Below are 15,476 nucleotides of genomic sequence, written 5' to 3' on the forward strand. Positions count from 1 at the left end.
AGGAAGATGCTCTCTTACTCTCTGGCTTGCTGCCTGGTACACTGGAAGTGCTCGGTAAATCTCCACACAACTTTCTGAAGCGCTACACATTCTGCAGAGTGACAGCCCCCATCACCTATAAATCAAAAGGTTACTTTTGCCAATGTTGGCACTGCCATCGTAGGAGAGAAACTCTGCATTCTTACTGTTTGGGGAAAAGTCCTGAGGGTCCAGTGATTTCAAATGTCGCACCAGGAAAGGAGACAAGGAGACTGAGTGATGGGATTATGATCTGTATTTATTTGCCCTCTGTATTCATGGAATCTGGTTACCAGTTTCTCTCTCCACATAAGTTTTAGTGCTCTTTTCCCACAAAATGTGGGATTCTGTAGTGAAATGTAAAGGAAGGACAACTGCCCATTGTGGTGGTGCAAGCCTTTAATCTGAGCACTCAGGAGGCAAAGGCAGGAGGGTCTCTGAGTTCGAAGTCAGCCTGGTCTACCTAACAAGTTCCAGGTCAGTGATGGCTACACAGTGACACCATCTCAAAAAAAGAAAACTAAAAAAGCTAACAGACAGGAAGGCAGGAAATGAAGGCTGGGGAGCTCATCACAGCATATCGAGGAGCAACGGGGAAAGAATTCTTTGAATGATGTGCAGAAACCACATAGATCTCCTTGTGCCCCTAGAGAGAAGCATGTCCTCAGACAACCAGTGGTCAGCAGACAAGGATGAAGGCCAGTTAGCCCGACTGATGAGGAAATCTAGAGACTCCCCCTTTGTCCCTACAGGTAAGTATACCCCTTGACTGGATGCTGGAAAACTGTGCCTTACTCAGCAGCTCTGGAGGTTGACATGGTTCATGTAAGTGAATTTGCTCAGATTCTCAGAAGCTCGTCTCTCTAAACAGAAATGAGAATTGAGCAGTCGGGGTACTTTCCAGTCCAGAATCCAGAAAATTTAGCCATCATTTTATTCAATTTTACACATTTCATTAGAGGCCTATCTAATTTTAATTACATGTATGTATGTATGTATGTATGTATACACATGTCATCGCATGCGTGTAGAAATCAGAGAATAACTTTTGGGAATCATTTTCGAATTCAGGGTGTTTGGCTTAGCAGCAAGCGCCTTTACCTGCTGAGTCATCTCTCTAGTCCTTAGAGGTCTATCTAAAATTATTAGTTAAGAGTCAATTAAATGGAATTAACTGAATGGACTTAAACCTTTTCATTATGACTCAGAATTAGCAGCATTAGTTTAATACACAGAAAGTCTGTTAAAAACTATTTGTTTGGCCAGGCATGGTGGAATATGCCTTTAATCCCAGCACTCAGGAGGCAGAAGCAGAGGCAGGTGGATTTCTGTGAGTTTGAGGTACACATTGTCTACACAGTGAGTTCCAGGCCAACTCAGGCTACATAGTAAGACCCTATCTAAAGAAAAACAAACAAACCCACTATTCATTCATCTCTTTGTTCTGTAGCTCACCCCAGCCTTTAAGCTCTCCTGTCTGTTGTTTATAGATTTTTGCTCTTTTCATTACTACCAGGTATGATTAAAAACTACTTTGGGGGACTGGCAGTTGTGGCTCAGTTGGTATAGTGTGTGCCTAGCATGGACAAAGCCCCATATTCAATTCCCAGCACTTCACAGACCAGGTATGGTGGTACATGCCTGTGATTCCAGCTCTCAGCACAGGGCAGGTGAAGGTAAGAGGATCCAAAGTTTAAGTTCAAGGCCAGCCTGAGCCACATATGACCCTTGTCTCAAATAGAAAAAAAAAAAAAATGGAAAGAGACAAGAGACAGAGAGAGACAGAGAGAGAGAAAAGGAAAAATGAGAGGAGGGGCGGGGGGAGGAAAACAAACCCTTCCAGTTTTAGCTGGCATGATGGCATTTTCTTGGGAGGCAGAGAAGGATTACTGTAAATCTGAGATCTACACAGCAACTGCCTGGCTAGCCAGCTGCATAATGAGACCTGGTCTCAAAGATACTAAAAACCAAACAAAGAAACCTCCTTCTTTTGCTCTGCAGAACTAGAAGCTAGATCCCCCCCCCCCCCCCAGCTTGAAACCTCTGTGGGTCAATCAGAATATGGTTCAGAGGGGAAGCCTGGCCTGTTGGCAAGCTTGGAGCATGGATTTTGTGGGGCTCATTTGGCTACTCGGTGGGGTATGACTGTGTTTTCCAGGCTTCCTGGCATGTTCCACATGTTGAGGTTGATGGTTAAGTAAAAGCTGAATTTTAAAAGTCTCATTCTGAGCCTGGCATGTTGAGCACGCCTTTAATTCCAGCACTCAGGACACAGAGGCATGCAGATCTCTGTGAGTTCCAGGCCAGCTGGGGCTCTCAAAAAGAAAAAAGAAGTCACATTCTAATTAAACCTGGAGTATTAGCCTCTTTCTTACCCCTCTTATTTAGTATGTTAGACACACACACACACACACACACACACACACACACACTCTCACTCATTCATTCACCTACTTGAATTAGGGATGTAGCTCAGTGATAAAAAACTTTCCAAACAATCCTCAGCTCTGGAAAAAAAGAAAAGGAGGGAGGAATGAAGGAAGGGATGGAACCCAACAAAATAAAACCAACTCCTAGACTCTCCCCCATGACTGTGTTTTAGGCTGTGAGCGTTCTCTTTCTCTGGATGCTGATGCTGCCCTCAGCACTAATCAGACACTGCAGTGATGTCTCATGTCCACTTCATCTAGAAACTACTGAAATGTTCTCTTAGCTCTGACTTATATGTCATAAATTTTTTACAGAGTTTTGTCACATAGTTCCATTAAGGGTCATTCACCTATCAAAAGCAGCAATTTCTAGCTTATACACTATTGTGGAACACCGTCCTCTGAGCATAGCAGCCATTACCATCTTCATCAGAGAAGCTAAGACTATTCAAAAGAGATACTCAGGATCAGACCTGTTGGCATTCCCTCATATAAGCGGGCGGGGAGGGCCATTAGATCCTCAACTGAGAGCTCAGTCACTCTTTCCCCACCGTATGGAATTCTGCTCAAGCTGTACATGGTCTTGTGGTCTGAGGAGGTGACAGTATACAGAATGGAAGTTTAACTGAAGAGGGGACTCCATCTATGCAGCTATGGGGAGGCTGTCACCCACGCTGCAGTGAGACTTTCCAGATTCCAGAGTGCCTTGGAGTCCCTGACATTCCTAAAAGTAACTTCACCCATGCTCACCCTTGTTTGTAAGTAGGCCCCATGGGCTGGGTGTGGTGGTATACACCTTTAATTCCAGTACTTGGGAGACACACGCAGGTTGTTCTCCACGATCTCAAGGCCAGCCCGGTCTACACTATGAGTTTCAGGCTAACCAGGGCTACATGGTGAGACCCTGTCTCAAGTAAAAAAAAAGTAATCCAAATGAACTCATTGGTTCCCGAAGTTGGACTTTGGTGGAATTGTACTTTGGTCTGTCATTGATACCCTGTCTGGGTCAACAGATGTTTCTTCATGTCTCCCTGGAAAAATTCATGTGACAAGTATTGTTTAAAAGTTTTACTTAGTTTGATTATGACTTGTAAGAGCACACATAAGGGCAGAGCATGGTGGCGCACACCTTTAGTCCAGTACTTGCTGTGAGCTCGAGGCCAGCCTGGTATACACAGTGAGTTTCAGGCCAGCTGGGGCTACAGGGAAATCCTGTCTCAAAAAGACCAAAAAAAAAAAAAAAAAAAAAAAAAGAAGAGCACATATAAGACCCACATATGGCTAACAACCATCCGTAACTCCAGTTCCAGGGGTTCTAATACTTTCTGGCCTCTGAGGACACGGCATCCTTGTGATACCCTCATATACATGTAGGCAAAACACATAAAATAAAAATGAAAAAAAAAAGAAATGGAAGCAAAGCATTGTATAAGAAGTTAGAAGCAAATGATTTACTAGTAATGTATCTTCCTTCGGGTTTGTCACTAGAAAAACAATTCAAGATCCAAGAAGTTGCATGTGGTGTTGCACACATGTAATCCTAGCAGTCAGGTGGCATAGGCAGGAGGATGGCAGGTTTGGGGCCAGCATGGGCTATATTTAGACCCTGTCTCAAAAAAAAGGGAAGCAACAAAAAGACAAAACAAAACCGGGTGTGGTGGTCCACACCTTTAATCCTAGCACTCGGGGCGGAGGTAGGTGGATCTCTGAATTCCAAGGCCAGTTTGGTTTACTTAGAGAGACGCTGTCTCAAAATCAACAAAAAACAAAAACGAAAAAGAGGAAAAACAAGCCCCTCAATTCATACAGATCCTAAAACAGATTAATCGTGTCTGTTACACATTAAATTAATTTTTCCGGAGACAATTAGTATGATTAAAGTAGAAAGATGAAAGTGTTTTTAGCTAAATTAAATTATCTGTAAACCAGAAAAGGTACTGTCTTTAATCTCTGACAGGAACAAAACCGGTTTAAGTAAGCACAGAATCTTGGATTTGATCAAGAGGAGATAACCAATATTTTGATAGAAAAATGACATATTTTGTGTGTATCATCGAACAGTTTTCTCTAGTTTTTGTTATTTAAGCAATACTTGATTGTTGGATATCTTGCTATAGGATGGACTGTCTTTCACAGATAATTTACAGAATTTTTTTTTGATTATCTGAAACCACTTCCATCATTATAAATATGATTTCCTGAGATGGGGGTTCAACCTTTGCTTTTTTTCTGGCTTTTTGAGACAGGGTTTCCCTGAAGCCCCAGCTGACCTGGAACTCATTATGTAGACCAGGTTGGCCTTGAACTCACAGAGATCTACCTGCCTCCCAAGTGCTGGGACTAAAAGCATGCGCCACCACGCCCAGCTGCTTTGTTTTTTTAAGATGACTGGGAGGGAAGGACCCTGCCTGGTAGAAGGCTTGCTTATACAGCTACAGTAATCAAGATGCTGGGGTTGCTGGTAGAGAGACACATAGATCAATGATCTATATCAATAACCCAGAGAACCCCAAAAGAGGACCCACACTTTTACCTTGTAAATGTTTCCTTTGTTCCTATGTCAACATACAGCATTTCATCCTTGTCAGTCCCCACTGCCTGCTTGATCTCATAGAGGTTATATACTATGGTATTCTGGTTTTTTGGCTATTGCTATTGTTTTGTTTCTTGTTTAGCTGTTACTCATCTGAAACTTTTTGCAAGGTCCAGTGTGACATATAAACTCAAGGTAGTTTTTCTCCATACCCATAAATTGTACTGATGACATTAAATTCATTTATTTGTTATCTGGATACGTTTGGTTTGTTGTAGATTAAATTCTCCTGCTGTTTTAAATCTCTTCCTGAAGTCTTTCCCATTTAGTTGATGAGTTGTTTTAAAGCCAATTACACAGGGCTGTCATGCAGCATAGTTGCCCTTTGATACCTATAGAAAATACAGAAGCTATTTGTATGGTCTTCTTAACTTTTCTAGAAATCCTCCTAGAGCCATGTATTTCTTGTTCATGTATTCAGACATTTCCAATTCGTATTAAAATTTATTGTGTTACTTTATTATATTTTGAGACAGGGTCTTATCATGTAGCCCTGGATGGCCTGGAACTTTCAGCTATCTCCCTGCTTCTGCCTCCTAAATGCTGGAATAACAGGCCTGCACCACGACACCCTTCTTTGTGTTATTTTCTACAAGAAGAACAAGGTCTTTATCTTTTTACTAGATGACTCTTATTTGATGCCAAGAGAGAAGTGTGTGCCACCACGCCCGGCTCTTTTTATTTTATTGATTTAATAATTTTATACAATATATTTTGATCATATTCAGACCCTCCTCACCCATCTCCACCCTCACCTTACCACCATCCCCTACTACTTTATTAGCAATCGAAAACCTCATCCATCTTACAAAACACATGTAAACTGGGTGGCAGAGAGATCACATCTCACTAGAATGTCAGGGACCTATAATTCTTACACATGTATCCATTTTATTTGTTTAGTTTAGGTTTTTGAAACTGGGTATCATGTTCAAGGCCTAAACTGGCCTTGAACTCCTGATCTGCTTGTCCATCTCCCATGCTGGGACTACAGGTGTGGGCCTCCACACCTGGTTTAAGGACCCATGTTAAAATCTGCCTCTTCTGGGCCAGGAAGATGGCTCAGCAAGTAAAAGAACTTGCAGCACAAGCCTGACATCCTGAGTTTAATCCCCAGAACCTATATTTTAAAGAAAAAAGCCACCTTTGTCAGCTAGCCTCAGAATGCAGCACAGCAGCAGAAATATGAGAAACCTTGCCTTAACACAATGAAAAGTGAGAATAGATTCCTGAGAGCTGTCCTCCGCCCTGTACACACAGGAATTCGCCTGCATTCGAACACACCAAAATAAATACAATCTGCTACATCAAATCTTCAAATCAAGGATTTGGGGATCTTTTGGTTATTTAGTTGTTTTTTGAGACAGGGTCTCATGTATCCCAGGCTGGCCTTGAACTACCTATGTAGCCAAAGACGGTCTTGAACTTCTGAACCTCCTGCTTCTTCTTTTCAGAGTTGCCCGTACAGGTGTGCACCATCATGTCCACATTATGCAGTGCTAGAGACAAACCCAGGGCTTCGTGTATGCTAGGCAAGCACTCTACCAACTAAGCTATATCTCCAGCCCCTCCAGTATAGTTCTTTTTAAGGTATCCTTTGGTATGGGCTGACTATCTGAAAACCACACTTCTAATATACTCCAAAATCTGAAACTTTCTGAGTCAACATGATGCCAAAAGTGGAAAATCCCACGCCTGCTCTCATGTGACAAGCCCTAGTCACAACACGGGTGAGAGACAGCTCAGAGGTTAAGGGAGTGTACTGCTCCTGCAGAGGACCCGAACTTGGTTCCCAGCACCTATGTCCAGTAACTCACAGCCACCAGTAATGCCAGCTCCAGAGCATCTAACACTCTTCTAGCCTCCAAGGGCACCTACCATGTACATGCACAGAAACACATACACAGAAACAATTTTCAAAAATCTTTTCAAAGCCAGGCATAGTAATGCACACCTTTGATCCCAGTGCTTGGGAGGCAGAGGCAGAGGCTGGTGGATCTCTGTAAGATGAAGACCAGCCTGGTCTATATAGTGAGCCAGCTGAGACTACAGGGAGACCCTGTCTCAAAAAGTGACAAAATCAAACCAAACAAAAAAATCTTAGAAAAAATAAATTTTCTAAAACTTTGTATCATGTGAATGAGGCAAATGTGAAACACGCACAGGCCTAGTATTTAGACCTGGGTCCTGTCCAAGATATCTCATGGTCTGAAACCTGAAAACCCCAGAAGTCCACATTTCTGATCCCAAGCATGTCAGACAAGGGACACTCACCCTTGCATCTTGTCAGCTTGTCTTTCAGGTACTCTCCCTTTAGACATCCTCTCTAATGAGAATTCTTGCCTGATGTTTATCTAACTTATGTTTTAAATCCACAGGTGTGGCTGGATTTGTGGCTGTGCTGTCCTTTGGTCTTTATAAGTTAAAGTACAGAAAAGATCAGAAAATATCGCTTCATCTTATCCACATGCGCATTGCTGCCCAAGGATTTGCCGTAGGAGCTGTGACTCTAGGTAACCTCCTATTTGTGTTTACATTTAGATGTCCTTAAGAATTTTTTTTTAAACTTATTCTGTTTATTCTTAGTAGGAGTATTGGATTGAAATGATGAGAAAGGAGTTAAAAAGACTGATCTTTGCCTAGTTAAAGTTGCTTAATTTCTTAGGATTTTCATCTAATAAAACCTGACAAAAAACAACAAAACTGCCAGTAGGGAATTCAAGGGCAGGTGGTCACTATCCTCTAAGAAGTGGAGAATGCATCTACTCCACACAACTCTGTCAACAGCAGAGGTTCTGGCTCATCTGATCAGCAGATGTTTACTGAAGTACTTTAATTGGAAAGAACATTTTTAGAGGCCACAAATCTAAACACCCTTGTTTACTTTCATTCTATACATGAAGCTTTGCCCAGTGGCAGCATCGTAGGCCAGAGAGGTTAATCTGAGATGCAATTACTGCTAATGAAAACATTTCATAAATTTGAACATGAAAATCCTTTTTATAATTAACTCATAAACTAAATAAGGCCTATAGTCAAATATAAAGAACAGGTATAAAATTATCAGGGCTTAAAGCTATACTGAGGCTGAACCTGTTAGCTGTCCAACTAGATGTACTTATCAAGAAGTTATAACTAAACTCATAAATTAAATAAGGCCTACAGTCAAATATAAAGAACAGGTATAAAATTACCAGGGCTTAAAGCTACACTGAGACCAAACCTGTTAGCTGTTCAACTAGACATACTTAACAAGTTAATTGGAGGACCTAAATTATTTGATGAGTTTTGATAAACCAGCTAAGAATAAAATCTTGGGGCTAGGGAGATGGCTCAGTGGTTAAGAGCACTGGCTGCTCCTGCAAAGGACCTGGGTCGGTTCCCAGCTCCCACATGGTGGCTAACAACAATTTGGAACTCCAGTTCCAGGGGATCTGACACTCTCTTCTGGCCTCTGTAGGTACTACATGCACATGGTGCACAGATATTCATGCAGACAAAACAAAACACTCATACACATAAAATAAGAATAAATTCATCTTTTTTTTTAAAAAAAGAATACAACTGGGGATTGGGGATTCAGCTCAGTGGTAGAGCGCTTGCCTAGTGAGCACAAGGCCCTGGGTTCGGTCCTCAGCTCTGGAAAAAAAAGAATACAACTAGGGGATAGTTTGCTAGCCTCAGTATAAAAAAAACAGTAACCAGTTTCTACCCAGACAGCTCAGCTAAGAGCAGTGGCCATGTTCTCAGTCTACATGAACGGCAGGTATTACAGTAGTTTAACTGGGATGGAGGCATTTTCAGAGGACATGTTCTCAGGAGCCTTGTTCTCCTTGTATTCCAAGTTCGATTGGTAGGCAAGTTTGTTGTTTGTTTTGTTTGCTTTAGTCTTTTTTTTTTTTTTTTTTTTTGAGACAGGGATTCCCTGCAGCCCCAACTGGCCTGGAATTCACAAAGATCTGCTGGCCTCTGCCTCCCAAGTGCTGGGACCATGCCCAGCAGCACATTTGTTTTTTTAAAAAAATTAATCCATAAATTGGGGCTGGAGAGATGGCTCATAGATTAAGAATACTTGCTGCTCTTGCAGAAGACCCCAGTTCAGTTCCCAACATCCACATGGCTGCTAACAACCATCCTTAACTCCAGGTCCATGGGATCTGACACCCTCTTCTGACCTCCTCGGGCATTGTATGATATGGGTACACTTACACACATGCAGGTAAAACACTTATACACATTAAAAAAATTAATCCATAAATTAAGTAATACAGAGTCAAGTTCAAATAATTGGTGTAAAATTATATCATATAATTCAGGTTATACCAAAGCTAAATCTCTTAACTAGCTAATTAGACAGATTTTTTTTTAAAGAAGTCAATTTTAGGAGCTTAAATTATTGAATTTTTAAAGCCAGGCATAGTGGTACATGCCTTTAGTCCCAGCATTCGGGAGGCAGAGGCAGGTGGATCTCTGTAACTTCAAGGCTAGCCTGGTCTACATAGTGAGTTCCAGGACAGCTGGGGCTACAGGGAGATCCTGTCTCAAAAAGACCAAAAAAAAATTGAAATTTTAAAATCTGTATTGTCAACAAGTCACAATGTTCTTAAGCTCCCTGCATGAAGCTGGCTTCATGCAGAGACAGCTGAGTAGGTCAGAGTTCATGAGTGACGGTCAAGGGGCTTTTTAAAAGCCTGGTCTACGTAGTAAGTTCCAGGACAGCTGGGGCTACAGGGAGACCCTATCTCAGAAAAACCAAAATAAAAATTTTTTTTCTTATTTTTATTTTATGTGTATGAGTGTAATGCCTGCATGTACCTATGTCATGCAGTTGTCCACAAAGGCCAGAAGAGGGTGTCAGATCCCCTGGAACTAGAGTTGTTAGCTGCCATGTGGGTGCTGGGAATCAAACCCAGGTCCTCTGCAAGAACAGCTAGTGCTCTTAACCACTGAGCCATCTCTCCAGTCCCTGGGCATAGGGCTTGAAACAGTAAGTTATGTGTTGACTATTACCATAAGTTGTACACTGAGAGTCTGGAACCAAATACGAAGAGCCTTCTCCAAAGTGACAATCCTCACATTCATCACCTAACAAGTGTTTACGAAACATCTCCTAGGTTCCAGACACGCTGGTGCACAGAGAGAGAGGGAAGACTCACTCCCTGCATCCAGTAATTCACCCTCCTAAGGCAGAGACCAAAAAGATGCTGTGAAGTCACAGGTGCTATTGCAGAGACGGCACAGGCTGCTGAGAAAGCACAAGCACAAAGGAGGGGTCCTCAGCCAGGCCTAGGGGGTTGGGGAGAGGCTTCTAGAAGGATGCAAACTGTGTGATGAGCCAAGTCTATGCAGGAGCTAACCAGGGAGGGAGGGTCAGCACTGAAAAGCAGAGACACGGGAGCATGGCAGGTTATGGACTGCACAGTGTGGGTGCGCAGATGAATCAGTCAGGTTAAAGGGAAGAACGGCCAGGAGGGGTGTTTACGGAGGGATTTTATTTACAGTTTTTTGTTTGTTTGTTTGTTTAGGGGTTTATTGAGACAGGGTCTTCCAGCACTCCAGCTGTTCTGGAACTCACCATATAGACCAGACTGGCCTCAAACTCATGATCATGGACTATTTTGGGCAGTGGATGTGTCTCACTATGTAGCCCTGGGTGGCCTTGAATTCACAGTGCTCTTCATGACTCTACCTTTCAAGCGTCACGATCAGAGGTGTATGCCACCACACCCAGCCTTTTGTTTTTGCTTTTGTTCAGTTTGTTTTTTGAGACAAGGTCCTGCTACCTGGCACAGGCTGGCCTGGAACTCCCTAAGCAGTCCTGGCTCCAACAGTCTTTTTTTTGAGACAGTGTCTCCCTGCAGATCCAGCTGGTCCGGAACTCACTATGTAGACCAGGCTGGCCTTGATCTCACAGAAGTCTGCCTGCCTCTGCCTCCTGAGTGCTAGATTTCTGGAGCAAATATCATCTCACCCCAGCAGTTGTATGACATTTCCAATGGAACCTGGCAGAACACCAAGGGAATTCTAATTCTGAACTGTTGGGGCAGTTTACCAAGAATGGTTTCGCAGTACCCTGCCTCTAACCAGTGCCATTTTAAAATACACATTAAAACAACAACAACATGGCTGGAGACATGGTTCAGCAGTTAAGAGCACATATTGCTCTTGCAGAGGACCTCAGCTTGGTTTCCAGCACTGACGTTAAGCAGCTTGCAACCCCCCCCCCCGTAAGTCTAGCTTCAGGGGATCCAATACTCTCTTCTGGATTCCATAGGCCTTGCACTCCCATGCATATATACACATGTAGACGCACAGGTATACACATAATTTTAAAATAATAAATTTTTGCCAGGCATGGTAGTGCATACCTTTAATCTCAGCCATTTGTGAGGTGAAGGCTAATGGATCCCCATGACTTCCAGGACAGCCTGGTCTACATAGCAAATTCCAGGCCAGCCAGAGTTACATAGTGAGATGCTATCTCAAACAAAACAAAACAATAAAACACTCCATTTATTCAGCATCCTGATCAGGCTGTTAAATCTGGCAACCAACAGCATGAACACAAACTGTTGGATAGTGTTACTTTCCACAGAAACTAAAATAACTTGTTACATAGTTAGTCAAAATCCAGTCCTTGCGGATTCTGCCCCTAAGTGTTACTGTGTGAAATGACTTTGTAGCAGCAAGGCTGTGTTCACCAAAGCTGGAAGCCTGGGGATCCCGACAGCTCTCCAGTTCTTCTCTTCTACCAAGCTGTTACATGGCGATAGTTAAAATCTTCCGCCACTGCTGTAACGCCTTTGCTGCTAAAATCACCAGCCACCGGGTTTCATGGTTTAACATAGTTCTGGCTCCACACCACAAGGCCAGAGTTCCCACTTTCAGTTTCCTGGGCTGGCAAGATGGCTCAGCAGGCAGAGGGGCATGCCATCAAGCCAGAAAACCTTTTTTAAAAAAGACATATTCAATATATTTACTTACATAAAATTTAAAAGCTTGGAAAGGCTGGGGGAAATGGCCCAAAGGACAAAGTGCTTGCTGCACAAGTAAACGGACCTGAGTTCAGATCCACACAACTCATGTAAAGCTAGGCACCATAGCACACATCCATAATCCCAGTGCTCCTATGGCAAGATGGGAGGCAGAGACAAGAGAGTCCCTGTCAGCTGATGGGTCAGCTAGGTTGGCACACAGAGGTGAATAACAGAGACCCTGCCTCCAGCAAGGCAGAAGGGAAGGATTGTTCTGACTTCTACCATGCTATGGCAGGAACATGCCTGTAACTTACACACATGAGCATGCATACACACAAAAATTAAATCTAATAAAAAGTCTGGAGATGGCCTATCGCATGTGGAGAAGGACACCAAACACTTAGGTCTCACTTGAGCTCTAATTGGTTCACCAGTGAAGTAACAAGTGCCAATGAGGTAAGAAAACAGTTGTGACCATAACTTCAGGGAGTAACAATAGTTAGAAGATTGGCAAGAATTATCTCTAACAAGCCAAAATATCTGTAACAAGCCAAAAGGCAGGGAATCAGTCCAGAATTCTCTGAATCTGATATTTTTCTTTTTCCTTTTTTTTTCTTTTTTTGAGATGGGGATCTCAATGTCCCAGGTTGGCCTTGAACCCCTGAACTCCCTTAGTAGCCAAGGATGACCTTGAACAATTGATATTCCTGCCTCTACCTCTTGAGTGCCAGGATTACAGGTGTGTGCTACCATGTCTGGTTTATGTGGTACTGGGGATCAAATGCAAGACTTCGTGTATGCTACACAATCTACCAGCAGAGCTATATACCCAGCCTTCTGAGAGTGTTATTTCAGTTACAATATTCCAATTAAAAAAAATTTTGGCTTGAATTCTATGCATCAATTCTAGTTATATTAGTATTTAATTATAAGATTTTGCAACTTCTGACAGTTTACTGTCCTGTCGGGGCTACAAGAATAATTTACTGACCCTTTATCTAACTCTGTGCAACCTAGGAAATCATGGGCAGTCTCAGAAAAAAGTCAGAGGAGAAGTGAATGACCCCAACTACTAGATATCTGACACCTTGACAGTGAGATGGGGTGGGTTGCAGATCTGACACCTTGACGGTGAGATGGGGTGGGTTGCCGATCTGACACCTTGACAGTGAGATGGGGTGGGTTGCAGATCTGACACCTTGATGGTGAGATGCAGTGGGGTTGCAGAGCTGACACCTTGACGGTGAGATGGGGTGGGTTGCAGAGCTGACACCTTGACGGTGAGATGGGGTGGGGTTGCAGATCTGACACTTTGATGGTGAGATGCGGTGGGGATGCAGAGTACAACTGCATCTTTAACTTCTTCTCTTGCCATTGGCTCTGAAGACTTAGTAGCATGCCAAGCACTCATGGAAGCCTCTCCTCTTTTTCTTAGCCTATTTCACTTGCCTGCTCAACACAGTCCTAGGACCTCGAGGAAGCCATAGCTAGCATCTGCCTAGTCTCATAGCTGATTCACCCAATAGCTTGTCATCCCTAGAGCATGGATTAGATCCATTCACACGTGTTCCTCCCAACACTGACCACAATTAGATACTGAACAAATGACTGGTAAATTAGGATGCCTATATCTGATCAAACTTGCCAGGAATTTTCTCAAGATTTCTTTATTATTGTTTTTTTTTATTTTTAAAAGTATTTTATTACTTTTATGTTATGTGTATGAGTGTACTGCTTGCATGTATGTAAGTGCACCCATGTTATGCAATGCCCACAGAGACTAGAAGAGGGCATCAGATCTCCAGGAACTGGAGTCACCATGTGGGTGCTGGGAACCAAACCCAGGTCCTCTGCAAGAGTAGTCAGTGCTCTTAACCACTGAGTAATCTCTCCAGCCTCTGTTTTGAATTTTTTGAGACAGGGTCTCAGGTAGCTCAGGCTGGCCTTGAACACACTATGTAGTCAAAGGCAACCTTGATCAAAGAACCTTTCTGAGTCTCCTGCTTCTACCTTCTAAGGGCAGGCCTATGTCACCATGCCTGTACACTATTTTAAAAATCGAACATGAGAATGGTGTATCAGCATAAATTGTAATTCAGAATGGTATGTATATATATATATATAATATCCACATATATTTTTTCCTTTTTGTTAAACTTTTTAAAAATTTTTATTTTTTTTTATTTTATGTGTACGCATGTATTGCCTACATGTAGTGTACTGCAATGCCTGCAGAGGTCAGAAGAGGCTATCGGATCCCCAGGGACTGGATTTATGGACAGTTATGGCAGTTTAGCTGTCATGTGGGTGCTGGGATTCGAACCCGGGTCTTCTGTAAGAATAACCAGTGTTCTTAACTGCTGAGCCATCTCTCCAGCCCCCTTTATTTCCTTTTTGAGACAGCGCCTCCTTGTAGCCGCAGGTGGCCTGGAACTTGATACGTAGACCAGGCTGGTCTTGAACTCACAGAGATCTGTCTCTGCCTCCCAAGTGCTGGGATTAAAGATGTATGCCACCATGCTCACCAATACTGATTTTTTTTTTTTTTCGGTCTTTCTGAGACAGGGTTTCCCTGTAGCCCTAGCTGTCCTGGAACTCACTATGTAGGACAGGCTGGCCTTGAACTCACAGAATCTGCCTGCCTCTGCCTCCCGAATGCTGGGATTAAAGGCGTACACCACCACACCTGGCCTGATATTCTTTTTAAACACAGAATTAGCATTTAAATTTTTTATTTTTATATTAAATGTATGAGTGTTTTGCCTGCAAGTAGGTAGGTGCCCCTGTGTATACAATGCCTGTGAAAGCCAGAAGAGGGAGTAAGATCCTCTGGAACTGGAGCTACGGAAGGTTGGCTGCCACGTGGGTGCTGGGAACAGAACCCAGGTCCTCTACAAGAGCAGCCAATGCTCTTAACCACTGAATCATCTCTCCAGACCCAGAACTGGCATTTTTATTAAAGATTTTGTGTGTGCGCACAAACGTGCATATGTGCACAAACACCTGTGTCAATATTGATCTTAAAATACCTAAGGGTTGTTTCTATAGCCACTGCATGGTCTAAGACAGAACTTGGTAAGAGATTTTATTTGGTATTGATTCTTCCATTGTGGGATATTTTCAGAAAAATACAAGTGGGTGAGTCAGTGTTTGCTGGTGCTCTGCTGATGAATGGCTATCTCTGATTCTAGGTGTTCTCTATTCTATGTATAAGGATTACATTAGACCTCAATTCTTCAATATGTCCAAAAAATGAAGCCAGAAGATGGAAACAAGAAAAACAAGATCCTTCTGAAAGCTGGTGGTTATAAAGAAGGAATTTTCATTGGGTTCCATCTTATACCTTTATTTCTTCCCTTCTCTTCCTTTCCCTCCCCTCCCCTCCCTTCTCTTCTCTTTTTTTAAATCTTTTTGAGACAGAGTCTTCCTATAGTCCCGGCTGGCCTGGAACTCATTATG

General features: G+C 42.8%; 1 protein-coding gene across 1 annotated transcript; it reads left to right on the forward strand.

The window, feature by feature from the left end:
• Nucleotides 1–497: 497 nt before the first annotated feature.
• Nucleotides 498–15,367, forward strand: Higd1c (HIG1 hypoxia inducible domain family member 1C). Its single transcript, XM_008828897.2, has 3 exons — nt 498–770; nt 7,419–7,553; nt 15,209–15,367. The coding sequence occupies exons 1-3, from the start codon at nt 629–631 to the stop codon at nt 15,271–15,273; spliced, it is 342 nt and encodes a 113-aa protein (XP_008827119.2). The 5' UTR covers nt 498–628; the 3' UTR covers nt 15,274–15,367.
• The last annotated feature ends 109 nt before the right edge of the window (nt 15,368–15,476 follow it).

The sequence above is a fragment of the Nannospalax galili genome, unplaced genomic scaffold (assembly GCF_000622305.1).
Source record: "Nannospalax galili isolate Female #2095 unplaced genomic scaffold, S.galili_v1.0 scaffold254, whole genome shotgun sequence".
NCBI classification, from domain to species: Eukaryota; Metazoa; Chordata; class Mammalia; order Rodentia; family Spalacidae; genus Nannospalax; species Nannospalax galili.